Consider the following 27,941-nt stretch of genomic DNA (forward strand, 5'->3'; position numbering starts at 1 on the left):
CTTTTAAGGTTCACTTTAACTTCTTTATCTTCTGTTTGTGTATTTTTAAATTTAAAATAGCTTTTAATTCTTTATTTAGAATATGAGTTAGCTAAACTGTATGACATTTAGCATATCTGTTGACTCAACTATGTCCTCCAGTATCTGGAATGATGGTCCTCTTCTGCTAACAACGGTTATTTCAGGTAGTGTGATTTGGGGGGTGCCTTTCAACTTCTTTGTATTTTTTCTACTACTTGAATTATTTACAATGAACATGATTAGCAACTATAAACACACACACACATACACACACACATTCTAGTTTTTAATGTTTTGAGGTTATATCAAGTCTTCATCTACTAGTTTTGTATTCAAAGTTTTAGCGTAAGCCTGAAGCCAGTCTAAGAGACTGAAGGATGACAAGACCTCTCCACAGGAAATTCCTGCCCAGCAAACACATTTGCGAAGCCGTAAGTGCAGAGTGTTCTCTGTCCTTACTGATCCCTTTTGCTATTTCTGAGACCAAGGAAACACTCCCATTGAATACAGGATACTGTATCCTATATTCTGAGTACATAGCTTAATGATCTGGATACTGAAGATACAGCACTGGTTTCAGGCTCCAAAACAGCTATTCTTCTCTCTTGCCATAGTACATCCCAAGAATTGTAGGTTGTACATGCAAATAAATGCTTCCCTAGTAGAGAGAGGAGTGCTGGCCTATGTGGGCTAAGAAGGAAAATAGAGAGAAACAGGTTCCAGAGACAACGTCCCAAAGCACTGCTATAAAGAGGACCGGCTTGAGCTCTCTTCAACAATTCCAAGTAGATAAACATGGCAAGGTGGGACTTTCAACTTAAGTCTCTGTAAATAGGAGATGTATATACCTATTTATCTAGCTACATCTATTTACTCATGGATATTTTGTATTAAATCCTTCCATGATTATGTGGTTGGCTAAAGAAAAAAGGTAACACGTGAGACCTAAATGTCTTAATGCCACAAATTTCTGTGTAATTGGATTTCTATAACATTCTACATAACCAACCCAGGCAACGCTTTCAGTACAGTTGGCTTCAAAGACTTCCTGCCTGCTGGGACATGAAATTTCTCTTCCAGATCTTTCCCCTGAACTTTAGACCCATATGGTCAATTTCTTACTGGTTATTCTGTCCTAACTTCAGCATGCAAAGAAAAATCAAATATCCCCCATCACAACTTGTTATTTCTCTTCATCCATCCATCCAACAACTGAGTTCTGAATGCCCACTATGTGTCGGGCATGGCGGTAGAGGCTAGAAATAGAGATACATATGATATATCTCTACATTCAGGACGTCCGGTTTAGTGGAGAAGACTGAGAAAGAAAAATGACAATAATGTAAACATTATGATGGACAACGGGGTGCTGTTTAACACGGACTCAGGAAATCTGATCCACCTGTATGCTGGGGAGAGGGGCATAGCCTAATGATCAGAAAAATCATAGAGGGTAAAACTCTGAGCTTTTTTCAAATAATTAACAGGACAACTTCTGCCCAGGGGGGCAATTCCAACATCTGCCACACATCTTACTGCTCCACTCATCCTGGCCCACACCAGCTGAGTCTCCAGTGGCTGCAGTGAGTCTCCAGGTCAGCACTTGCCTGGACATTGCTCCCACCCCCACCCACCCCATTACATCTTTTCCATCAAGGACATAATGAGGGTTGTTCACTTAGCCCTCACCCCTGTCTGCTCTATATTGCAGTGATTTTCTGGAGGCCTCCTCATATCTTGGTAAGAATGCCCAGATTCTGAAGGGGAAAATACAGCCTGGGCGTTTTCTGCCTCTTTGATCATCTTTGGGAAATGCAAGTTTAACCTGTCTAAAACTCACTTCCTCATCTGAGAAAGACTGGTAATTACGAAACTAGTGCTTACCTCAAGGGAGGGTATACCTATCAAATGAGATGACAGGCGGAAGCAGGTCCAGAACAGCACAAAAATTAACCATCTTTGGTCGGTTTTGAGCATGATGGAGTATGACTTCAATTAAAATGTAAATACTGATCTGGAAAGGAGGACCTGAAGCTTTTGGAACTTTCTCAAATATGTAACAATACGTTTTAACTGAATTTAGTACTTATGTCCTTCCTAGCATATCAGAGCTCCCAATCCGGCCTGGACTTCATTCCAACAAAATACTGGCCTTGGACAAGTTATTGATCCTCTCTTTCAGTTTCCTGTTGGATTTCGCAGGGATAATTAAACGGACCTCAAAGGGATGTTGTGAGCATCATTTAAAGTCAGGAATAGAAAAACACCAGGTAGTGATGCTTTCTCACGCAACATTTTAACTAAAGAAAGAGGTCTTTGTGCAAGAACCTAGAGGCCGGGAACTGAGCAGGGGAATAAGGGAAATCTGACTCGGGTGCAGCCAGGAGAAGGCGGATAGTCCACGCTCTCCAGGGGGGAGGCAGCACCGCTGCAGGAGCGGCCCCTGGCCCCGGTAGGGGGCGCCGAAGCGCCGCACTGCAGCACCCTGGCCGCCGAGCGCCGCGGCCCAGGGCGACTGAGCTCCCGCGCGTCCTGCCGCAGTCGGGGCGAGCGCCAGCCAGCACACTCTCGCCCGTCCGCCCGCACTTGCTGCCGCCGCAGCAGCTTGCAACTGCGATCGGAGCCCAGTAACTCGGAAACGCGGCCTGCACCCTGGGCTACGCAGCGTGGGAGGGCTTCACGATCTCGGGGGACCAATTCCGAACTTGCAGGGGGCCGCTGTTCTCCCGGGCCTGGAGATTGTGAACAGGTGAGTGTCACGCACGTGCCCAGGTGGCTCTTTCGGGACGACTTCCTGCAGACCTTCCGTGTCCCTACACGCTGAGCTTCTAGGTGGGTCCTCCTGGTCACTGGGCCCCCCAGGAAGGCTCTGGGGCTCGCTGAGAGGGAGATGGGAGCGCCGGCGCCCGGAGTTTGACAGCGCCCTCGGAGCTGGGACAGAGAGTACCCTTTTGACTTGGGCTGCCTTTGATCTCCAGGCTGCAGCAGGTAACCTGCAGTCGCCAGTGGGCTTGTTTGTTTATCATTCCAGAAACCTGTTGCTTTCGGAGCAGCGCCATAGCCAGAGGTCTTGTACAATTATTCTCACCGTTGTGGGTGCTGCGTCGTAAGATGAGGGAAAATTCCCAGTGATGAAATCAGGAAAACTTGGTTTCAAAGCAAGAGAAGGAGCAGCCCGAAGAGTGTCTCATTCCCACGACCAGACTAGATTCTTTGCTTCCCCAAACAGTTGCACTTTATTTTGATGATAAATACAGAAGTTAGAAAAACTATAACCTTATAAAGATGCTTGCTCTTTTTTCCCCCATGAGGAAATGGAAAGCATGGGCCTTGACAAGTAGTCTTGGGAATGATTTATTATGAATGAAACCTTTCTTTAAATATATTTTTAAATGAGGTCATTAGTGACCTAAATATCATAGGTCTAACAGATTGTAAGCTGCTGGAGGTAGCCACTGTTTGTTTTCACTTAGCATAAGCGTAGAATGAATCAATTAATGCATTACTAATAACAGGATTTGGAGGCTAGCTTCATTTTTTTCTTCTTTCTAAGCTTTCTTTTAGGACTTTTATGTTTAGAGAAAAAAATCACCATTTATCTCTCCAATATCTGGGTGTGGTTTTAGCTTTAGGAGCGATAGGAACTCAGAAGTTTTTGCCCTAATAAAGCACTGTCTGCATAGAAAGTGAATGGCAGCTTCTACACTCAGCCAGAATATTTCTGCACAACATTAAAACAAGTGATTTTTTAGATCCAAGTTATGGAAGGTCTTGGTGTATGAATTATTTTGAACATCAGAAATTTGACAACAGGTCACTTGTTACAACAATTTACACATTTATCTGTTTTTTTTTAATCTTTGTCAAATGTAACTTTTCACATTTTCATGTGAGAAATAAAATATTGAAGGATATGTGTTAACTTGTGTCTTCCATTAAGTCATTTTTCTAAACATGACGTAAGATTGACAATAACCAGCTGTATCTTTATTCAATTATAAATGAAAAAATTAATCCAAACAGTTTTTCTTTCTTATGTGAAATTCCTATTCCTTTGAGGCCATTTGGGAGTTACTGAAATATTTGACTTACCAAATGTTTTTAAAAATCACATTTGATGGCTACTTTCATGAGACATCAATCAGATGGGTAATTACATTGATTTTATGTGCATGGGAATTAACAGTTTTGCACTGTTGTTTATATGAGCTCCAGACACTTGCATGGTCTATGTTTCCAGAACATGCCTGCCATTCTTAGATAGAATCTACACGGTTAATGTATCTTTATGTATTATGCTTCCGTGAAACTTCTGTGATAAAGCATGAAACAGAGAGACCTCTTCTTAATGAGTGCATATAAAATTAAAATAAGGAAATCCTTTTATATTTAGCCGAAATTTGGGACTGGGCACATTACAGATGTTAAAGCTTCTGGGTTTTGTACTGTTAATGATCACTGAGAAGTTTTTTCATTTGAGGGGGATGAAGTAAACAATAGCTAATGTAAATGTTGACCTTTTCATCTTTCAGAGGAGGCTCTGGCACTTTGGAAACCAGCACATTCAAAATTTGTTAGGTACAGGTTGATGGCTCAGATATGGAAGGACGAAAATAATTACATGTTAACATCTTTGTAGAAATAATTTTTCGGAAGGATTTTGAGGAGCTGTTTTGAAAATTTGTAGGTGACAAAAAGCTGGCAGGAACACTTAGATAACAAATTTGTGTTTCAAAATTCTCTTTACAGACTGGAAAAATGGATGAACTGAAGACTGATGTGATTATGTTTAACGAGGATAAAAGTGAAGTCTTGTATCTAGTTTAAAACATTGACTGCAGAGGTTCAGAGTGGGCAAGTCTGCAGCTCATGTGGAAGATGCGAGCCTTCCTACATAAGTGGTTGTGCGGCGGTACCACCATAGTGCCCAGATATGCAATTGGGAAAATCTCAGTGAGCTTTTGCTGGGTCACTTTGTCAGGTCACATCTCACATGGTGACTGCAATGGATGCCACATTTGTAGACTGATTAAAATGGCAAGTGCCAGAGGAGAGAGCTGCATATGGTGAAGAGGGATTGTGAGGGTCCAAAAATGAACAACAATGATACCATTCACCCCGTCACGAGCAAAGGAAGATGCTAGCCCTCATTTCCCTAGAAAGTAGAGTCTAGGATGATGGCAAAGGGTCCTCATAGCTGCTAGGCTACTTGAAATGTTCTGAGCAAAAGAAAAGAAAAAGCCGACAATGCTCCCCCTTCCCTTCCGTACCTGAAAGTGGTAAACTAGACACAGGGTGGTTGTGGGATGATTGATCATAAGGAGGGGCGCCTGTGATGGCTGGAGGGTGCTTTGGTTGACCCCAAGGCTCTTTTCAACTTTACATGGTACTAAGAACTTAGGTGTCAGTCCCAAAGCACTCACCTATATAAAATGCGCTCACATTGTGTGTGATGTAACCTGCCAAGTGTTAGGACAGTACCATAAACCAATATACTTGAAGTTGTCATAGAAAAGGAATCCAAAGTCAGGGCATAGCATTTTCTCTTGTGTACCAGGGCATTGTGCCTAGAAAAATATAAAAATATGATCTAAATATTATATATCAATTCCTGGATCATGCGTATCTGTCACATGACTTGATCATGTGATCTAGTATGAACTGAAATAAAATTTAAACCTTCAAATGCGTGTTCAATTATATTACATTGGGTTGACTAATATGAACGTATATGATTTGGCCCAAAGGGAAATAAGGAGTCCCAAATGTGACTCCCCCATCACGTATGTTTGCATCTTGGGTGGTTACAGACACATGGTAAATGCACGTAGTCACATACTTCAAACTACTGACAGAAACCAATGCCTTCACGAAAATATCCCTTGAGGAAGTACTTTAGAAAATGCTATGGTGAGGGCAAATGCATATGCTTTAGAACCAGAACAGACGTTCAGGTCCTGGACCTGTCATTTAATAGTCGAGTAGTTTACAGCAAGTTACTTCAGCCCTCTCGCCGTATTGTGGTAAAGGTCAAAACGGAAACCGTCGATAAAGCTGAATGGTGGCTGGCAGAGAGGAGATGCTTAGTAAATACTAATCCCTTTCTACAGTCACTTAGGAATTCCTAAATCTCTTTTGTTTAAGGGTTGCAGATTTTCAATGACATGGTGAACCCAAAGGCTGGAACCAAAACGATTTTCTCCGCTCTTTAGTTTACACGACAGTGAGTGGAGTTGTCTACCGACACCCAGGATGGCTAAAAGTGCAGAGGTCAAGCTGGCAGTATTTGGAAGAGCAGGCGTGGGCAAGTCAGGTAAGCCTTGTTGTGGTGGTTCAAGAGTGTGTGTGTGTGTGTGTGTGTGTGTGTGCGCACGCGTGCGAGTGTGCCTTCATCACTGCCTCTCGGGACTGGGCGGGAGGGTGGGTGGTATTTCTCACACTCTCATGTGATGTCCTTTTAGATGAAGCCTCTTTTTCTTTATTTAGAACTTTTATTTTGCATAGCCAAATTTTATGTATTCTTTTGCATATTCATGATAAAATAGCTTCATTAATAATACACAAGGCGATGGCCATATCATATGTCTTGGTATTCTGAGGAAGGTTATTAAACAAACCTCCAGAGAAATCAGATTGTGGAAATTAAAAATGTATTTGCTCTTTTTTCTCCATATGCAATCCTGAGGGGCCAGTTTTATATCTCATTCATCTCAATATTCTCAGCAACCAGCACAACGCCAAGCATGTGCTGGGTGCTTAATAAGTACTTGTTGAATAAATACATCTTTATAAGAAATAGAATTGCATTATTGTCCATCACCTGTGAAATTGGGGAGGACTGGTGAGAACTTACACCGGCCATGCAAGACAACCAGTGCCAGCGCCTCTGGGATGAATTTAATGATCAAATTCTGGCTCACATTAGGAATTCTCGCAGATAATGAAGGTTGTTTTATGCCCCATCTCAGAAGAAAGGGGCTTGCAGGCCTTTGAAACTAAGGGTGACATGGTGGATGTGAAGAGATATCTAATCTAATTTGAAAAGTATATCTCAGATTTTATCATTCAAGAATGCTAAAGTAGGTGTCGCTCAAATGTCAGGGCAGCCTGACTTTTCAGATAATGTTGCCTTGACCTCGTACTGGAGAAAAGACCCGTAAATGACCTTGCACATGGAGCTTTGGGTTCTTAGGAGAGGAATCTTAACAGCTGTCTGGGAGGAGTGTGTGTGTAGAGGCAAACCTGTTTGGGTCATCCGGAATAACAGGTAATCCACATCATCTTAAGCAAACACCCATGAGCAGCGTTTAATTCTGTGACCGGCCTTTCTTTTCTAACCTGCTCTCTGGTTTAATTTCAGCAGTAAGTCTTCCCTATTCTATGTCTTTCTTTTTTCTTTTACCCTTTCCCTCTGTCACCCTTTTCTTCGGCTTGCTGCTTGCTCTTGCCTCTGGCAGAAGCCAAGCAAAGAAAATAGATAGTTGGCAAGGCTGAGAAACTGCCGGCCTCCATGAGATTGAAGATAGTTTAAACCCTCCCCATTGATCACAGTGTTTCCTGATGGCGTGAGAACCTAATTTCTGTAGCTGCTGGAAGGATCTGGGGAACGAGGAAACTGTCCCAGTGAGTGGAGGGTGAAGGCGAGGGAGTAAGTGGGAGGCCTGAGCTCCAGTAGTGGCTCAGCGAAGTCCTTCAACAGAGAAGGGTTTAGGCCTGAGGCTGACTGTTTATTCTTCACTCATTCAAAATTCATCATAGGCGATAAAGCAACGGGGTCTATTAACCTTATATTATTTATCAAAATAAATCTCACATAGTTTGAAAACGTAAAAATAAAGTATCTGTTGCGAGAACCACTTAGCTCTACATACATTCGTCTCAGAGCAAGCCGTGTACCTCCTGTCAGGGCCAATCCATCAGCCTCTGCGTAGACTCTGGTTTTCTTTGCCTACTCCAAATTGTTTCTTCTCGTTCTCTACCGATCCTTTTTCCTTAATCATTTCTTTGTCCACGTCTCCATCTTTTACTTTCCTCTAAGCTTATTGAATATAGGCTCTGCCCTTATTGTCTTAACTTATTTTTTTAAGTCCCCTTCATTGCTTAAAACATGGCAAGCTTCCACTGCGACCTCGCTACAGAAACTGCTTTTGCTAAGGTCCCCATTGATCAACAACCGACAAACGCGATGAACATTTCCCAGTGTTGGACTTCTGTGGCTTCTTGTTATCATCCAACACAGTCACTTCTTCTCTCTAAAACTACTTTCTTCCCAGGCTCCCAGGACATCCCACTTTTGGCCTCCCTGCTCCCTCTGCATTTCCCCTAACCAGCTGCCTTCCTGGGCTGCTCTTCAGGGGTCCGCCTGTCAAGCACCGGGGCTTCCAGGGTTCCATATACCATCCTCTTGTCTTCTCCCTCCATATGCTCTTTTACTGCTGACGCCAACACCTGCACGCAGACTACAAATTCGGATGACCTTGCTTTTATTTATGCAAAACGCAGAAGTGGAACTTGTTCACTAAAATCCTGTGGTTCTTTATGAATGAATCTTCTTTAGAATATATACATTCTAGCACTTGGATTTATTTTCATTTAGATAAAAACAACAATGATAGACTATCTGCCTTTAAACAATTGTCTTTTGTTCATTATTCATACACCGTGTTTTCCTATTTCCACATCACACTGTTTTTCTGAGACCTTGTAACCGCACCTTACATTTTAAATTACCACTGGTTTGACTTAAGCATGGGAGACAATTCTGAAACCTTTACCCATAATTGGGTCAAAACAACCACAGAGTACTTCATATCTATCAGCTTTGAAACCAGACTGTAGCAAGATGGAATCCATGTATATTCTATAAATCTCTGTAAGTTTGGTTATGTAAATGTCTTTGCTTAGTCATCGTACCACATGTTCACCTTCTCAGCATGCAGACTGTACCAGTCACATTAGTAACTTGTGTTTTGTGTGTCTACAAGAACACAACTGCCACTCTCACTCCCTCACTCCTACGCTTCCATCAAAGGGGGCATGATCTCTGCAGGGGCTCAAACTATCTGTTTCTCTCCAAACAGCCTGTGCGGAGAGCATTTCTGGGGGGAGGCCAGCTGGAGATCTTGGAGTGATGGAGCTGATCTCTGATCTGACTTGGGTCTGTGTGTGAATTGCGTCAGAGGCCTCAGGTCGTCCCTGTCCCGTGCACGTCCCCCACACTCAATACCAAACTGACTTTGGGTTATATAAGACCCCATTGACCATTTGCTAACAGAGAGTAGTACAGCCTAGAAAACACGCTGTTGGATTTGACTCCCAAATCCGCACTTTATAAACTGTGGAGCTTGGCAACTTTGTCAAGTGGCTGAACTTTTCAATTTCCTCAACTATAAAAGGGATATAATAGTGCCCATCTCAGAGGATTGTTGTTAGGATTGAGTAAGTGATTACATGCAAGTTTATTACAACACCTCACGACATATAGTAAGTACTCAAGAATTAGGTATTGTAAGTTTTTGAGTAATGATCATTTTAATTTGTAAGTTATTTAGTGAAACACACAATTTAAGCTATATTTACATTCAAGTGGTTTTCAGGAGTCAGAAAACTTATAAGACAAAAATTCTCTATTGCTACTCAGCACCTGCCCCCCACCCCATGCACACACACATTCTCTCTCTCTTTCTCTTAAATTGAGTCTGGTTAATGTCAATTACAGCGTGATAACTGATGATCATAACAATGCTTCTCATGGCTTATATCTTGGAAATCTTGGGAAAATAGCCAGAGATATGTTAATGTCATCAATAAATTACCACCCTTCAATTTGAAAGTGCTTCTGGTATGTTGTGGATAGCTTCTTAAGCCTAGGTAATATATAGGCCATTTGTGTTTAAAACAGAATTTAACATTACCCAGAACTTTTTGGTTGGCAGCTTGTCATTATAGTAGAAGTATCACTGTAGGCAAAACTTAATAATGTCTCAATTACTCAGAAACACTGATAAAACATGTAAAGCATGTGTGTGTGCACATATGGCAATATTGCACACATATGGCGGCATTACCATGGTCTTTTTTATTGGGGAATTCTTCTTCCTTTTGTCTAATTTTACCGTGCAGTTCTGTCTTCTGGTTGCTGGCTCAGGGAGCTTGCTTGTTGGCTAAGGGAGCTTTCTGGCTCAGTATGGTGTGCGCTGAGGGGCCGCTGCAAAGCCTGGAGCCACAACTTCCCAGTTCCTGTCATCTTCTCTTGTCCCAGTAAGGCAAACATCTACTTCCACTGGCTAAGGGCAAAGCCCTACTACCATGACGTGTAAGACATAGATTTCTTTACTTGTGTGTGTCAGGCTGTAGTTTGATAGGCTCCAAGTAACGAAAGCAGTAAGATCTACCATACAACCTAGAATGTGCACTATATTTATTTAAATGCTTCTTGGATTCATAGTGTTCAAATCTGTAGTAAGTGTGGGAGAGGCAGAGAGAAAAACAACTGAAATTTTAAATTTAGTTTTATAGCTAACATTCTCATTTTATTTTTTAATTAATTAATTAACTAATATTTAGAGAGAGGGGAATGGAGGGAGAAAGAGAGGGAGAGAAACATTGCCTCTCACACTTCCCCCACTGAGGATCCAGCCTGCAACCCAGGCATGTGCCCTAGCCTGGGAATCGAACCGGTGACCTTTTGGTTTGCAGGCCGGTACTCAATCCACTAAGCCACACCAGCCAGGCCAACATTCTCATTTTGGAATTGAAATGTGTGCCATAGCTAAATATATTTCTTGAAAGGGCTAGTCTCAAAGTTAATTGAGTAATGTTATCCTCTAATTCAAAGGCACTCATCCGGGAAGGCTTAAGTTCACAGATTCAGATCGCTAAGCTAGAAATTGGGTGCCAAAGACAAATGAGCTTGTGAAATTCTTTTTCCTTGACACAAAGAGGGGGGATTTACTTTTTCCTCCTTTTCCTTGTTCTTGCTTGCTTTCCCTCTCTCTCTGTAATCTAAAATGTTTTGAAGGCTATTTTTCTCTTATTTTCAAGTGGAAGAGGGACAATTTTGCCTTTAAACATGGCTTGCAAACACTGCTTTAACATATATATATATATATATATGTGCATATATATATATATATATATATATGTACTTTTTGGCTGGAGTACGTTTATGAGATCTTATATATTCTCATATACATCAAGTATAAACAATATCAATACCATCTTGGATAGATCCATTTCCTTATGCTATGGAACCAGGCTTTATGTCTTAGAAATGTTTCTCTATTTTCAGTAGCTATAAACCGTTTTGCTCCCTTCACTCTGACTTAATGGTGTAGTATGATGCTTCTTGAACATTGTTTTCAAAGTACTTCTAAAAGAAGAAGAGGAAAAATCTAGGGTGTTGGGGGTATGTAAGCATCTCATTAAAATCATGTAATTATTTTGCAAGCCTTATTAATGATATAAAATGTATACAAAATTTAATATTAATCCATAAAATCTCTATGTCTGTGTGTATGTAAGAGTGATTTCCCCCCCCGAACCAGTGGCTAAAGTGGACGCTTCAGGAAGGTATAGCAGGTTGGTCTGTGACTTCGGTGACACCGAGGCTCAGGACCCCTCTGAGGACCACATTGTAGGAAATAGCCTCAGGTTGGCTCGTCACGTAAGTGGGGGCACCAGCAACAGTCCTGTACTTTTCCTGCGGTTGGTCGGTCCCAAACGGCTCATCAAGTTCTTGGTCATTCTTGTTCTAAGCTCATATAAGTAATCCTAATGCTAAATTTTATTTAAAATTTTGTCTAGGTAAAAAGAGGGACAGATTATGTTTCAAGTGGGTGCAGAACTTCCACAGCTTCTAGAAGCATGTGTGTGAGAGAAAGCAAGAAAGCCTTCCTAGATGGTTGTGGAAACTGAAGGATTAGCAGAAATGAGGTCCATTCGTTCCTTGTGTAGTTGGTGGTGAGAGGAATAATTGTTTTTTTAAAGGACCGGACCAAAGGGAGGAAGGTGGCACTCAGACAAGATTGGATGGGGCTAGAAAAGTAGCCATTCCATTGTCACAAGATATGGTGATATAGTTGGTTATTGAGGCATCCAAGTGTTTAACCTTTCTTTACCTGCAAAGGCAGAAAAGCAAAAAGACACGAACAGCCCAGGTGAGTTCGTTTTCATTTGTTTCTTCCACCTCAGGAGGAATAAAAGAGTGTTTTCAAATTGCAGGTGTATCCTTTGGCTTTGTGTAAAAGTCAGACTTCTGTGCAAGTCAAAGTCACGCTGACCTTTTTTGCATGCCCAGGAAGTAAAGCAAATGGGAGGAAGGGTGCTTCTATGGGCTTAGAAAGAAAGTAAACAAAAGGGAGAAAGTGAAAGAAAAATGAAGATCACCAGAATCAGTTATTTATTGGTGGGTTGTTATACATTTTGTAGGTTGGCAATGAACAATTCTTAGGCTATTCTGTTAAGAAAAATATAATTATGGAGGAAACAATCCTGGAAAAAGAACAAAACAAAATCAAGGACTGTTTTTCAACACCAAAAAGGACATATCTCTGCCCCTGCTATTTTTCTATTGGAATACATTATTCAAATTCATTGTCCTTTATTTGTAACTGATGACTAATTTATTCATTGCAATATTTTCCTGTAGTTAATAATCAGTCCTCATTCGGTTCCATTTTGATCTTGACTTGTTTTCTTGGCAACTGACAAGGACTAATTTTGAGGGAAGGGAGTGAAGGGAATTGTAAATCATCCTTGTAATTCCCCTTTTTATTCCTGGTATTTTTCCAACTTATGGGTTTGGGGAAATGAGCCAAATTTTCAAGGTGGTACTGGCCTGGAAGCCAACATTCCAGTGCAAACGCACCTCTGTTGCTACAGCTGCCTTTGAAAATTGATGTGGTTTCAGAAAAACAGCCATAATTTCTTCCATTTCATTAGAAAGGAAAGTAGTTACATTACAAAGGAAAGGCGGTCTGAAATACATATAGTTGAAGCACGAATATGTGTACGATATGAGAGAAATAGATCTGCGTGCGTATGTATGTGTATGAGAAGAGAGGTCCTCACCTAGATCGCCCACCTTCTTGGTGCCAGCGCCAAGTCTGGAATCCCTGTTTATGACTCTATGAACACTTGCAACTTTGCTACTAAATGTTGTCCTTTTGTATCACTCTATTCTTTTCCACATCCTTTCGAATACCTTATGTTAGGAAAGGAGATGATCATTAGAATTTTATAATATGAACCTTATAAAACTGATGAGTTTTGTTTTTATTAAAAAAATTTCCAGTAATCAATAAATGAACCAAGGCATGGCAAAGCTCCTTGGGCCTGCTAGGTGTGTTGCCCGCCAGCACAGCTGAGACCCTCAGCGACCTGTCTATGTAAGAGAGTTCCCCTGCCATGCAATGTTCCATTTCTTATGGCTGTGAATCAAGTGTAAGGAAGCCGACGAATCGTGTTCTTGAGAATAACTTCCTCATTATCAAAAAAGAATATGCTGTGTATGTCCTGTCAATATTATGTAACCATTTTTTAAAGAAGTACCCACTGTCCTGACTGGAAAAAGTAGGGTTAGAACTTTAGCTTCATCTCAATCATGTCTCTTTCCATTCATCTATCAACTGACATATTCATTTGCTTATTTATGTGTTGATTTACACGGATGCAGGTAGGATAGGCTTTGAAGGTACTTTGGAAAATTACAGGTGTGATACAAATGTGGTCTTCATACTCTGACGTCCTTGTTGTGGAAATTCATATGCAGTTTCCTGCCATGTTTCTTGACATTTCTGTCTAGAAAAGCAACGTGGGGAGTTCTCTTGCCATTTATCGCTGGAGGCCAGAGGGACATGCTCAGTCCAGCAGTCGGCTGTGAGCGTCCTTCCACTGAGAACATAACATTACAGATTATCCAGGGGTTGTAGTTTCTGGGCTTTGTAATCTGACCTTTCAAATATGTAAAATGAATAGATATTGAGGCAGGGATTTTTTTTTTAGGATCAGTAGATAAGAGTCTAAACTAGGAGAAAGTAGCATGGCATGTTATAGAATTGTTGGATAAACCAATGTTATCCTTATTAAAAAGTTAAAGCTTTAAAACATTTAAATATTTTTGATAGAAATATTTCTCAAATAATATGTAAGTATGTATCTGTGTATTTCCCTATAATCTTAAAATATGTTTGTGTATTTATTTATTCAGTCATTCAACTAGTACCTGTTGAGCACCAACTTTGTGTCCTCAGATAGCCAGCAATAGTACACATTTCACACACATCCCAAAAAGGCAGAGCGGCAGCTATTTCTGCTTATCTCTATATCCCCAGTAATTGACTCAGACTAGATCCTCAGTAAAATAAGTAAATTGAGTTAGACTATGCAGTCTATACATGTTTTATGATTTTATTAACAGACATGGATGCCCTATTATAACCAAAGTGGTTTTCTTGCCTTCACTTGAATATCTCCAGTGACTGGAACTCACCATGACTGGAGGTAGACCATTCCACCCTTGGACAACTGTTTCAGTCCCAGTCCTCCAGAGGAACAGGACCAAGAGGACACACACACTCACACTCTCTCTCTCTCTCTCTCATCTATCTATCTACTTATCTATCCCTCGTCTATCTGTCAGGGCTGGCTAGACTGAACTGTGGAGAAGCTGGCAGGCTGGAAACCCAGGCAGCAGTGAACGTTACAATCTTAAGGCAAAATGTCTTTTACTCTGAGAAATCTCAGGTTTTGCACTAAAGGCCTTCCAGTAACTGGATGCGTCCCACCCACATTATTAAGGCTAATCTTCTTTACTTAATGTCAACTGATTATAGATGTTACCACATCTACAAAATACCTTCGCACTAACCCCTGCATTAATGTTTGATTAAGTAACTGCGTGAGAGCCCAGCCAAATTGGCATGGAAAACAGTCACAACTCTTCCTGTTTGTTACTCTACCTTTTTTTGGAACCAAAGACTGTTCATTAATTTTTACTTACTGACTTTAGTCTAATGCCTTAGAGTTAACAGGGAGCACTTTACATTTCTCTTTCTTATGACAGCCCTTAACATCTTTGCAGATAGCTAGCACACCTCAACCCATGCTTGCGTTTTCTCATCCATAGTCAGGCGTAATCATAGTCACCAAACTGCCCTGCAGAGGCCATGGTTTGTAGTCACAGCGCCATCCTCACCATCCCCCCGCCCCCCGCCTCACACTCCATAAAGTGTGGAGCCTCCATACGAATGCAGACGTTTCAGATATGGGATGCCCATTCTGGCCAGAGCACAACTGTGGCTTTGCTCTTAGATCCTTTGCTGCTAAGACATCCCAGAGTCACTGTTGCTTACAGAGTGACAGGGGAGGTGGTGGCTGCTGCTGGGGAGTTTACTGCAAATGAGTCTTCATAAAAAAAATTTTTTTAAAAAAGGCTGTCGTTGAGTCACGTCTTTTCAAACCTAAACCTGAGTATGTGTATTTTAATCCAGGTGTAAAGTGTATTTTCACCCTGTAACCACTGTTCTGTTTGATTTAATATATCCTCTGGCTTGTCAGGGGCCTTTTCGATCCAACATAGGTATCATCCTTCCCCACTTTCTGCCATCTAGAAATATGTTGGTTCGGGAACAGTATAGGCCCTTGCTGCTCTTATTGAAACAGAATTTTCCACTTTGGTATTATTTAGCTCATTGAAATGATGAAGAATCCCAGTGAGGTTTGGGGATAATAAAGCTAGAAAAGAAAAACAAAGGTCTTTGGCTCCTGATGTGGGGGCATTAACATCATATCATATTACTTCTATATTCATTAAATAAGCTCTGTTTAGATTTGCCATACAAAGGGTGATCTGGGAGGAAACCTTACAGTTATAATCCCTTGTTTAATATTTATTTAACATTTGCTATTTCTGCCTCACATTCTTGTCTTAGGACTCAAGGTACATTGCTGTGTAAAGTGCATAAGAGTGATTAAATTTGGTTGGCCCAAGTATCTGTTCTATACATAAATTCATCTTCCAGAGACTCATTCCAAGATATGGATGTATACTGTTGTTCTAGAATGGCTGACTCTATGTGATTTGGGACTGCTGATGTAATCAGAGCTAAGTGCAGAAAGGGTTTTTTCTTCATTGGGTTCTACTGGTAGATATCAAACTTTAGCTTGCCTCAGAAGCACACAGAAGGCTTATTAAGGTATATGCTTGAAGACTTCATTCCCAGGGGTTCTGATTCACTAGGCCTGCAGAAGGGCCAGAAAATGTGTATTTCTAACAAGTTCCCAGATGATGCTTATGCTGCTAGTCTGGGGACCACGTTTTGGGAACCGTTGTTCAGTTTGCTAAGTCCTCAATTTCCACCTGAAATAGGTGTTTTCAGCTTTGAGAAGGCCTATAGCTTTTTGTGAGTTGCATGTAGTGAACATGGAGTGCCAGGCACTGCCATGGATACTGGTGTAAACAAAACAGAGAAGCCCTCTGCCTCCATGAAGCTAATATTCTAATGGCAGTAGACTAAATAAACCAAAAAATACTCTGCGAGGCAGAGAAAATGTGAAGCTTTTCTGTGGTCCCTAGAATTTTTCATTCACATCTTGGTATGGTAAGTTTTGTTAAAAAAAAAAAAGTGTAAGCCTCAACGACTCGACATGCTGAGCTTTGGTAGTAAGATGACCCTTTGAGCTGTTCAGCAATAGTGCGGGTGAGTTGGCCTAAACCGCAGTATTAAGTGTCTGGGAGTTAAGCTCTAGTCTAAGACCATGGTACCAAACTTCCTGCTGAGAGAAGCTAAGCAGACCACATGGAAATTGAACCCATAACTTTAAGTTTATTAACACCAAGCTCCATTGAGTCAAATTAAGGCTACTGTAGGAACCCAATTAAAGTAGGAGAGTTGTTCCTTCCGCAACATTTGGAAAAAGTGGTTTTAAGTTGCTCTTTGACAGTGGCATTTGTATAACTTACGCAATGGTTTTGTAGAAAGAACTGCAGCGTTAAGAAGATTTCATAAATTTCCACTATTTTGGGTAGAAAGATAACATCTCTTTCTGGATGATGCATTTCCTGTTTAAGTATTTTTAAAAATTCTCTTTTGTTTTATGCCATTGGGCAGTAACTTAAGAGGTGAAGCCAAAAACAAACAAACAAAAAAAAGGAGGAGTAAAATATTGTAAGTATTTGTCTGTCTGAAAAGTATTTGACTTTTTTTGTACCAAGAACCTCATAAATTACAACCAAACCTAACAACGGGGCCAGCTCCATAGCCGCTTGGCAACACGTGTTGAGTTGGATGTTTTAAAGGAAGACTCAACCACACATGGTAGTATGAGTCATGGTTATCTGTTCCAATGCCTGGGACTGTATTTCCATTCAAATATTTTGTATCTTGAATGTGATTTTCTAGCAGTGTTCCAAAAGAGGTGAAATCAGGAACACAGTAACTGTACATTCAAGTTCGCAAGTCCCAAAATTAAACCTATTATTTCTTATGTCTCCCACTTACTAATTGGCAAATATGTATGAACATTCTCCTATATTTCCAAGTCTTCCACCCTTTCCATACTCCCACCAAATGCCCAGTACAATGTCAGCATTTGTGGATGAAGCCATTGGGCATGTATGACTTACAATTAGACATCAGCCAGTGATAGATTTTATTTCAGCAGAATGCTTGATTTTTCTAAGTCAGTGTCTTGAAATATTTTTAGAAAAGTGTCAGAGTTGCAAGAACAGTACAGAAAGTCCTTTTGTGCCCTTCACCTAGCTTCCCTCAACAATACATCTTTGTTACATAACCATAAAACATAATCAAAACCAGGAAATTGATTTGGATGCAATGTCAGCTGTATAGCATGAATATAATTCAGGGTCAGTGTTAATTTGAAAAGACAGCTGGTGGGGGGCGGGTGATAGGGAAGGAGAACCTTCAAGAAAGCATGGAGTTCATCATGAGTTTTCAAAAGCTGAAGTCTGATAAGCTACTTGTTATCAGAAATGTCTATGTTGTGGTACGTGCAACTTAGCATCTTAGATCATACATAAGACAACGTCCTGGCACTGGGCTCAGGCCCTAGATGCCGCAGGAAGCTGTGAGAGGAAGAAAACTCAGTGGGAACTACTTGGGAGACCTTGAAGGAGGCAGTGAAAATAAAATACTGCACTTTTAGTGGGATTATTATGGCGAGAAGTGGGATAACTTTCCCTCTTATGTTTTTTATTTTTCAAAATGTCCCTAATGTTGGAATTAGAAGGGGACAGGGACAACAGCTGCTAGAGGAAAGGGGTAGGAACTAAGTGATGGTTAGGAAGGGTGGAGAGCGTTTGGGGTCTTGTTCATTCAGCCACAGGGAAGGCCCTCTGGAAGCTTCCCGGAGCCAGCCCATCAGTCCTCATTTCCCTTCAGTGGTTTTTGGAGCCCAGTCTGACTCACTATTTATTAACTGCGCGCATGGTGAGCTTACTTAACTTTGGTGTGCTGCAGTTTCCTCTCCAGTAAAATGCCGATGATATCCACCTTACAGTAGGGCTGTTGTGCACCAAAACCAAATGATATATAACAAAATTAGCAATTAAAATAATTAGCTAATGCTTATATCATTGAGTATAAGCCAACCACTGTTACAGGACTTGACACATCTAAACTCATATAATCATCACAACATCTCTGTAAATTTGGCCCTATCTTATCCCTTCTTTACAGATAAGGAGCTTGAGGTCCAGAGACGTAAGTTAGTAACTTGCCCAGGGTCATACAAGTGGCGACAGGATTCCGGCAGAGCTGGGATTCAAATCCACACAGTTTGCCTCTGGTTTGTCTTGTTATCCACAACACTCCCCAGACTTCCAACTAAGTACTATGTACAATTGTAGGTGCTCAGCAAATGTTTTCTTTCCCTCTCCATCTCTTGGTTTTTCCCCCTTGTTACTCAGGAACATTCATATAGATGAATCAGTATCTATGAAAAGTACTTTACTTCCCTTGAACCATTACTAGAGAAAGTAAGGAACCAGAACAGAGGAAACTGATTAAAGTACTAAGAGATCTTAGAGCCTTATATTACATTTTAATCCGGCTCAATTTATCATAATATTTCTATTCCAAACTCTGCCTATGATTTCATGCAAAAACCTCTTCCTCAGCACTTGAGGCCCAGCAGTATGTGAAGGAGGAGGTAAAAGGGAGAAGGAAAGAATTTCTGAAGGAAGATCGAAGAACTTAACATTTAATATATGAAAAATGTGAAGTTTGTTAAACATCCTCAGTGGAAAGGGAGGATACATTAGTAATTTGACCTGGAAGAGTCCCAAAAGCAAAACTCAGAAGCTTTTAAAAATGTGGAAGTCCTTGCATGTTAACATTAAGGACAATATATAATCAAGCCAAGCATTTAAAATGATGATATGTGTTAAAAATATTGGATTGCAGAGATTTTCTTCATTATTTATCACAATAGGAGGGTGTTTTTTTTTCCTTTATTGAAATACAAGATGTTCTTGTGAACCAAAGAATCTAGCTTCTACACAGGGCAACATGCCAGAGGCTTCAAACATTTTATGAGGGCAGATTGGGTAGGTTTGGATCCCATCAGATAACTAGAGATCTTTTATCTGCCATGAATAATTCATGATTAATTATTGCTGGAGACTTGGAGGTCATTAAATATTGTTAAGGACTATGATACATCTTATAAATGCAAGGGACCATGGACATCACAGTTGATGATTGGTTTTGATTCCATAATTCATTATTCAAAATTATATTATGGTAGCACTATTTTGGATGAATAATTGGCACAAACAGACTTGATGGCAAAATGGAAGATTTCAATATAGTTTTCCCAGGTCTTTTTTTTTTTTTAGAGTCAGTGAAAAGAAGGTTTTATTCAGTATAAATTAAGACATTCCTCAAACCCACCATCATGAGAAAACATGACCTTTTGATTAAAAGAACCACATCTTGTAAATGTGTTTTATTTAGGTATCATGAAACAAAGGTTTTTAAATTATCTTTTGGTTATGAAATGTAGCATTACCATAGTTAGTAAGTAAACACTTATATCTTATGTGGTCACCTCTAGAATATTCACTATAGTCTACCATACACCTTTGTCTGTCTGCTCAGTTAGGTTGATGGTAAGTCCTGTATACTTTGTGCTGAGTTCCAGTATCATTCACACTATTAATAACTTTTATTTCTAACACGTTCTGATTTGAATGACCTAGAGTTAATTTGTAGAGTAATTAATTTTATTACAGTGAAAGGGTTTTGTTTTATTGAGGAACAAAGGCAAACAAAAATGAAGAAATTTCCAAGAAATACCAAGTTTATTTTAATCTTGGAATGCTTTTTATATGAAGATAAAGACAGAAACAAACTGAATTCTTCAAGCTCCACACTTTGAAAGTACTGGGCCAGCTATTAGGTTACATTAGGTAATTTTTAAATATCCACTGTAATTTCATGGATGTGTATGTGTGCGTGTGTGCATGTGCGTGTGTGTGCTGGCTAAGAGTGCTGCTCCAGAAAACCAGACCCTAAACCAGCTATGAATGGTAGTGTTTTCTGTGTTCTCAACACATGGAAACATTTAAGATACTAGTGGGCTCCATAGTTAGTCTCCATTTAGTCTTGTGTTTAACTTTTTATTCCAAAGTGTAGTTTAGAATAGGGGAATATGAGAAAAACACGCGACTAGTTCTATGGTGGGAGTCAGACTCGCATTCAGAGTGAGAGGAGCGATGGGAACAGCAGATACGCGGGGCAGGCAGGAATAAAAGCGCGCGTGGTCTTTTCAATAAAACACTGCTCGCGGTGCCCTTACCAAGAGGAAGCATTTGGTAAAATGTGTAGACCATAGAAACCACAAGTGAATTATTTCAAAACACTTGCATTAGAAAAAGTCTACCTCCTGTTGTCCCCCCGAGCCTCACCCATCGCGGATTTACACGAGGTGGAGAGTGAGGTTTGGGACTTTAGAGCTGATGAGGTTTAGACAAGATGTTGACCTTTGAGTAGACCCTGGAATGGGTTGAGAATACTGAGGATTTATGATTACATGAGTGTATTTGCATGTGGAATCCCCTCTGGAGGCCAGAGAGAGGAATGTGATGGGCAGAATAAATTATTCCAAAGATATTCGTGTTCTAGGTTTCAGAACTTTTGAATATGTTACCTTACATGGCAAAAAAAAAAAAAAGACTTTACATATGTGATTGAAGTTATGAACCTTGAGATGGGGAGATTATCCTAGATTATCCAGATGAGTCCAACCTAATCACGATTCCCTAACTTTGAAGAAGCCTTCCCAGGCGAGGTCGGAGACTGAGATCAGATTTGACTAAGAAGGAATGGTTGCAGAGATACGATGTTGCTGGCTTTCAGGGCAGAGGAGGGGACCAGGAGCCAGGAACTGTGAGTCTACTCTGGAAGGTGGGGCAGGCGGGGGAATGGATGCTCTCCTAAAGCCAGAAAGGCCCTGCTGGGCTGTGTCAGACTTCTAACCTACAGAAGTGGGAGGTGGTAAGTTTGTGTTGTTTCAGGGCATGAAATTTGTGATAATTTGGATTCTTATGCATAAAAATTGAGTGTGGTTCCAAGACGCTTTGATTTCCTAGAGTAAGAGCCTACTGAGGATCAGTAGAATAAAGTCTCCACAGAATACGGTCTCTGAGTCTGGTCATGCATTGGCCTCCTTCCCACGAATTTCAGCATAGCCTGTGAAAACTCCGAGTCAGACCCGGGGAAGTCCGAATGGATTGGGATGACCAGAATCCTGAGGGATCAGAGCTACGCAATTGCCAAGTCTTGTGGATCACGTCGAGTGATCCCTTGAGCGAGGCATGGCCTGAATGGACTTGAATCCTGTATCTCTCTTAGTAAAGAAGGAGGTGCCTTTGAGAACTGAACACATAGAACAGGCAGCTACTAACAGCAGGTCAAACCATCTGGGTTTATCAGTGGGCATATCCTCACTCAGAGAGAGGACAAGGAAATGGAGGGCAAAGAAATAGACCCAGACTTCATGAAGTGAAGAGAACTGAGCCACCAAATGTGGGGAGGCCAGGCCAAGTGGTGTCCATGTGGACAAAGCAGTTTCCGATCTTTGCCTCTTTGTTTTTTATGGACCCTGGATGACCTGGCCATTCCAAGGGCAGAGACCTAAAGGAAGCAAAGCTGATGACACAGAATGAAAGACTCGGGTTCCTTAATACAGGGAGTAGGGTATCTGAGGCGGACTAAACGGTGCCCTCAGGAAGGCAGGCTGCCTGCCCTTTCCGCTCTGACCTGCCTGACACGTGCACACACACTGGAGGCGGGGCTACCGGCCTCTGTTCTGCTGCGGACCGTGTAGTCAGAGAGAGACGTAGAATGTGCAGGGCCCACATCCCCCAGAAGACTTAAACTAGCTTCTCATCCTGTGCTGTCTAGGTCTGAGGGCCCATAAACAGCACATAATAAACACAGTTTACTATATAGAACACAAGGCACTTTACAAAATAGTTCATTTATAATACCTCATTTAAACAGTTCACCAAAACATGGTATAGTAGGCCTTATTATCATTCTCCTCTTGCAGACAAGGAATTGAGGCTCACAGAGGTTTAACAACCTGCCCAAAGCACATGGGTAATGAATGGCAGAGCCAGAACTTGAACCCAACTGCGCTGACTCCGACGCCAGTAGCTGTTTTCAGTTTCAGGCTCTGCTCGTGCCATTCCAGTCACAAAGAGCTCAGTCTCAGCACTCTGGGTACATAAATCTCAGAATGCAAATATCTCCCAATTGTTGCACGTTTAAATATTTGTGATTTATGAGATTCTCACTGGTCTCTAAAAGAGGCTGCATTTCATAATACCTGCTAATAGCTATAATAGTTTTACAGCCCAGCCAGACTTCTTGGACTCAAACCCTGACTGCACTAGGTGTAAGTTACAGAATGCAGGCATTTTTGTGTGTGTTGATCAGTGAGAACTAGTGTTTGACACGTTGTAGGTGCCCAATACACATTTAGAGAATCGGTTGTCATTGTAAGTATTAAGTGGGATAATCCATGGACGTACTTAGAACAGTGCCTGGCAACTAACAAATGCTTGGTGGGGGTAGCAATTGTTGATATGCATGAGATTGAAGCCCGGGACTCTGAGTGAAAAGGCGTATAGTCCCTTGAGATGCCAACTGTGAGATCTGGTTATTTTAGGCCTGAACCTTTCCCCCTCATTCCTGGCCTTTCTTGCTTGTCTTCCCTTCCTCACCTAGGACATTTGGTTTCAATGGCAGCAATTAAGAAGGATTAAATGGCATTTGTAAAATATAAATGGTACTATGAATGCTTAAGAATAGGCTTTCCTCTCCAGCATAATTATGTACAAAACACCTTCCTCTGAATGAATTACTGACAGTAATTGGGGAATCACCATCTCTGAAGGTCTCTAATAGTTTCTCACCCCAGAGAGGTGGCCTGGGTTTTGTTTTCATTTAAACTAAATGCTCACCAATTGTCAAAAGCTTTCCCTTCATCCATGCGTTTACTTCAGTTGACTCTCAGCGTATTTTCTGTGCAAGGTCTGCAGTCCGGTAGGCAGAGGAGTCCTGACTGACCTTCATACTGAGACTTTACACTTGGGCACAGTTGCTAATATGAAGCCCATGCCTGGTGTTGCATCTGTTTGAGAAATGCTTCCTCAGGGAAAAAGAATGATTGAGACAAGGTATCATTTTCTAGCAGGTTTATACCAACCTTGTCATGAGCTGACAAGGTTCCTTGTCTCTGTCCAAGAACCCAGGTTCATCTCTTCAGTCAGGAAAACTGCGCCTGGGTAGAATGAAACAGTCTTTCTTCCCATAAATAAGTAACAGCTCTGCATCCACACCACCTCGCTCGGGTGGGTGACATGCTCGTTCCCACCTATCTCTGCTACGAGGCGGCTTTCTTGCTTGATTTCTGCTGAATCCTGTTTGACAAATTGTTGACTAGCAAGGGCTCACTCATGTAACCTTGCGAAGGAATAACTATTCCTTTCTCATATATTTTAAATGTCCTGAAAGAAGGAGGAAGTCATTAAATCGTGTTCCCAGGGTCGTCCAAAGTCACACACTCAACTCCGGGGATGTCACTTTGGATGGGACCTGCATGCAGCCCATTGAGCATTTGGGTGGGTGGCTATGTCCCTTCCACATGCTTGTCCCTTCAGCTTGCAAAGCATCTCAAGATACATAAAACACAGAAGCATCTGATTGAGTGGCTCTTCACTTTAGGTTTTTCACACATCCAATTTAAACTGCGATTCAGGGACAGGCGCGTAGGATGGGAACTGGAGCCGGCAGCCGTCTGGGGAGGAGGATGAGCTATTCACAGTGGATTTATCACTAGTGATGCAACTTCGAGGGATCCGTTTGTCTCAATTTGGTGCCATATGGCAGCCAACACTGTTTTCCTTTCACCTTCCCGAGCTGATTTTCTCTTGACCTCAGTTCTATTTGAGACAAATACATGCAAATGGATTTAGGTAATTAACTAAATCAACAGAAGAAATTAACAGAACAAAACAAAAAATGCAGAACAAAACAAACAGAGCCAAGCTTGCTGTGCATTAACAAGGGAAGTGAAGATTTTCCATGGGTGGTTGCAGAACTGAATACACAATCAATCATTGGTGGAACAGGGTGAATGAAGGCCACCTACATAGCAGGAAGAAATGAGTGGGCAGGGACTGAAAGATTAACAATGATCTCTGTCTGTTGATCCAACTCCTCATTTCTCAATTAAGTACCCTTGGCATTCACAGTAGTGCCACTTGTGGTTGAGGCAGGAGGGGAAAGTGAAGGGGTTCTACAGAGTTTGCACCTCTCTCCACTTCTGCCACCCGAAGCTCATCCTCAGCCCCATTGGACCTTACCCAAGCAACACCAAGCAACACCAAGCAACACCATTGGACCTTACCCAAGCAACACCAAGCAACACCAAGCAACACCATTGGACCTTACCCAAGCAACACCAAGCAACACCAAGCAACACCATTGGACCTTACCCAAGCAACACCAAGCAACACCATTGGACCTTACCCAAGCAACACGCTCCAAGGCAGTGCAGAATCTCTTCAATTCTGCCACAATCTCCAGGTGGCTAATTCGAATCTTTCCATTTCAACAGTTATTTGTTCATTAGCCTTGACTACAGTGATATTCAGAAGAGTCATATCCAAGCCACTTTGCAAGCATTCATCTGATAACCTCTCTAGCTGTCTGGGTCACACGTTACACTCCCTCACAAAGTGTATGCTGAAACGCAGTTCACATAGATGTTTGCACAATGAAACAACTCTCAATTTCTGATGGGTGTGAAGGGGTGAATCCTTGACACAAGTCTCCACATGCCATCCGGCAACCCAGGAATTGGTCCTGCAGAGATAGTGGGTATTGAGTTGCTTGTGGAAATCGTACCTCGAGAAGCTAACACTACCACTAAGATTTTTTCAGTGGATTTCATCAAATTCTCAGTGGTCAGACAGTTATCCCACAGCAAGCAAAGGGTGAAAATGGACATAGCAAGAGATCCTGCTGTTGTGAACAGAATTGCGTTCAAGCAATAAAGCAGAAGAGAACATCGTTCTTGGCAACTGTACACTGGACATGATGTTAAACATTCTTGGAAGAGACAGGCTCCAGGCTTTTAAACAACACCAAGACTGTGTATATAGTGCGTGAATCTGAGATAATGGAATGTAGTAAAAGAGCAGACCGTTCCTAGTGCAGATTTCACTCAACACCTACCTTTTTTGGGAGCTCAGCCTTCTTTTTATTTTTTAAATTAAAAACAGTTTAACGAATCCTATTTTCAAATGATAGTTGTGCAGGGGGAAGAACATGTGTATTTGGGAAACTGGGGAGCTGCTGTCAATAGGTGAGAGAGAGGAAAAGAGTAGGTTGGGGGGATGAGTTTCTAGTGACTTTTGAATGATCATTTATGATCATACTTAAGTGTCTTTTGCCTTTTCTCCCTGACACGCGCCTGGAATGTGCTGTGGAAGGAAGTCACTGTTTGTCATTTAGAGTCCAGCCTGGATGCTGAGAACATGTGTCAGGCAAGGGTGGATGTCCTCCAGCTGCCACTCTCTTTTTCACCCTTCAGTGTGGGATTTTGCTTAATCCGCTGAAGGTTCTCAAAACAGGGAAATCATCTTAAATCTCTGCAGAGTTCGTGAGTCATTGTTTTGATTGTTCTTGTAAAGGTAGTTACTTTTTTTTCTTCCTGGCAAAGTGAAATCTCAGATTCAAATCCTTGTGGGGGAGGGGTGGGAAAGTAGAAAATAAAAAGGAAGCAAGCCTCCTTTTTATAGTATAATAACCTGAATCATTTGCCTGCACTGGTATTTGGGAACACAAAAATGCATGCAGGGGAAATAATAGTGAAGTGTTCTGAGGCATATTTCTCTCATTTGCAATGATATTTACAATTTCCCTTACTTACAATATCCTGTCTATGCAAACCCAGACTCAGAGTCACAATGCCAGCTAATCAGATTGTCGCTCCACTGTAAATTCAGCATTCTTTCTGCTGAAAGAATTGTGTTGCCTTGTGTCCACCATTATGGCATGGACACATAGAGGTTTCTAAAACTGTTGTTTTAAGTTTGTCTTTCTTTGAGAGGAACAGAAGAGAGGAGAGCAGTGTGGAGAGCGTGGGAATGCTTGCAGAGTTAAGACTATCACAATGTTCAGAGGCAGGCATAATTCTCCAACAAAACGAACCAGCGTTCCTTGGAGAAATGGTTGGTTCCAGGGCTGGGACAGGCAAATGAAAGGTGAGCATGAAACGCCTCGTGGTGCAGAAAGTAAGGAAGCTCTGAGAAATGAGACAGGATGGAGGCACGTCTACCAACTGGAAGGGGCTGCCAATGGTCAGAGTGGGAACCATGTGAGCAAAATAAATAACGCAAATCCAATAATTGTATTGAATGTAGCACAAAGGACAAAACGGATCTCCTTGAGTCATGCTGATAGAAACAAATAGCTGAATGAATAAATAAAAGAGGAAGAAATGACAAGTAGTCCTTATAAAACAACGCCAATTAGGACATACAGGATGAAGGAGAGAAAGAGAGCATCAGAACACCACAGTAATAACTGCTGCAGGCAACTCTTGATGGGGGTAGTGGGTAAAAGTTTAGCAGAAACAGGATATTTGCATAATTTCCAAATAACTCTCCTTAAAATAAACACTTATTAATTACAAAAGGAAAAATACAAATTTCACAGGAAAGAAACCTGTCGGACACCACCTTAACCAGTCCCAAAGGTTACATTACTGGGAATAAGGCGTATTGACACAGTGACATGAGGCACTTAGAAGGGCACCTAACCTCTGCGACGTTCTTTCCAATGATGGGACACCCCTTTCTAATCACGCATTAACAAACCCAAATCACAGGGCGTTCTACAGAACAGCTGGCCGATGCTCTTTACACGTGGCAAGGTCAGGAAAGACCAGGAAGACTAAGGAGACTGGGAGACCTGACCACCAAAGACCTGGGTTGTATCCTGGAAGAGAAAAAAAGGGAGACATTATTGGAAGAACGAGTTAATAGTGTGGTACCAATATTAATTTACTAGTTGTGATCATTACACTGTGGTTATGTAAGATGTTAGCATTACATGCATGTAAGTGAAGGGTAGTAGAACTTTCTGTACTATTTTTACAAGTCTTTTGTCGGTCTAAAATGATCTCAAAATCAACAATTATTGCACAGGTGATAGTTATCTCTCATTAGTTCTCAACAATGGAAAATAAATGAAATGTAAGGCATCTGAGACAGCGGGAAGATAACTGCTTACAGTAAAACTTGGAATTTATTCATTCTGTGGCTATCAGCAGGCACTAGGTCAAATCACTGTGTTAGTCTCAGGGATTTAGCAGCCAACCAG

At 41.3% G+C, this 27,941-nt stretch overlaps 1 protein-coding gene across 3 annotated transcripts in view; it reads left to right on the forward strand.

The window, feature by feature from the left end:
• The first annotated feature begins 2,519 nt into the window (after positions 1 to 2,519).
• RERG (RAS like estrogen regulated growth inhibitor) overlaps positions 2,520 to 27,941 on the forward strand; it is a 99,616-nt gene continuing 74,194 nt past the window's right edge. Inside the window, exons 1-2 of one of the 3 annotated variants that reach the window (XM_024575850.4) lie at positions 2,520 to 2,770; positions 6,166 to 6,334. In XM_024575850.4, the coding sequence (XP_024431618.1) occupies positions 6,274 to 6,334 (61 nt within the window). In that variant the 5' untranslated portion in view covers positions 2,520 to 2,770; positions 6,166 to 6,273. The remainder of the gene's footprint in view (positions 2,771 to 6,165; positions 6,335 to 27,941) is intronic. The other 2 variants (XM_045184383.3, XM_045184384.3) reach the window with 2 other exon arrangements.

This window comes from Desmodus rotundus, chromosome 3 (assembly GCF_022682495.2).
Source record: "Desmodus rotundus isolate HL8 chromosome 3, HLdesRot8A.1, whole genome shotgun sequence".
Classification (NCBI taxonomy): domain Eukaryota; kingdom Metazoa; phylum Chordata; class Mammalia; order Chiroptera; family Phyllostomidae; genus Desmodus; species Desmodus rotundus.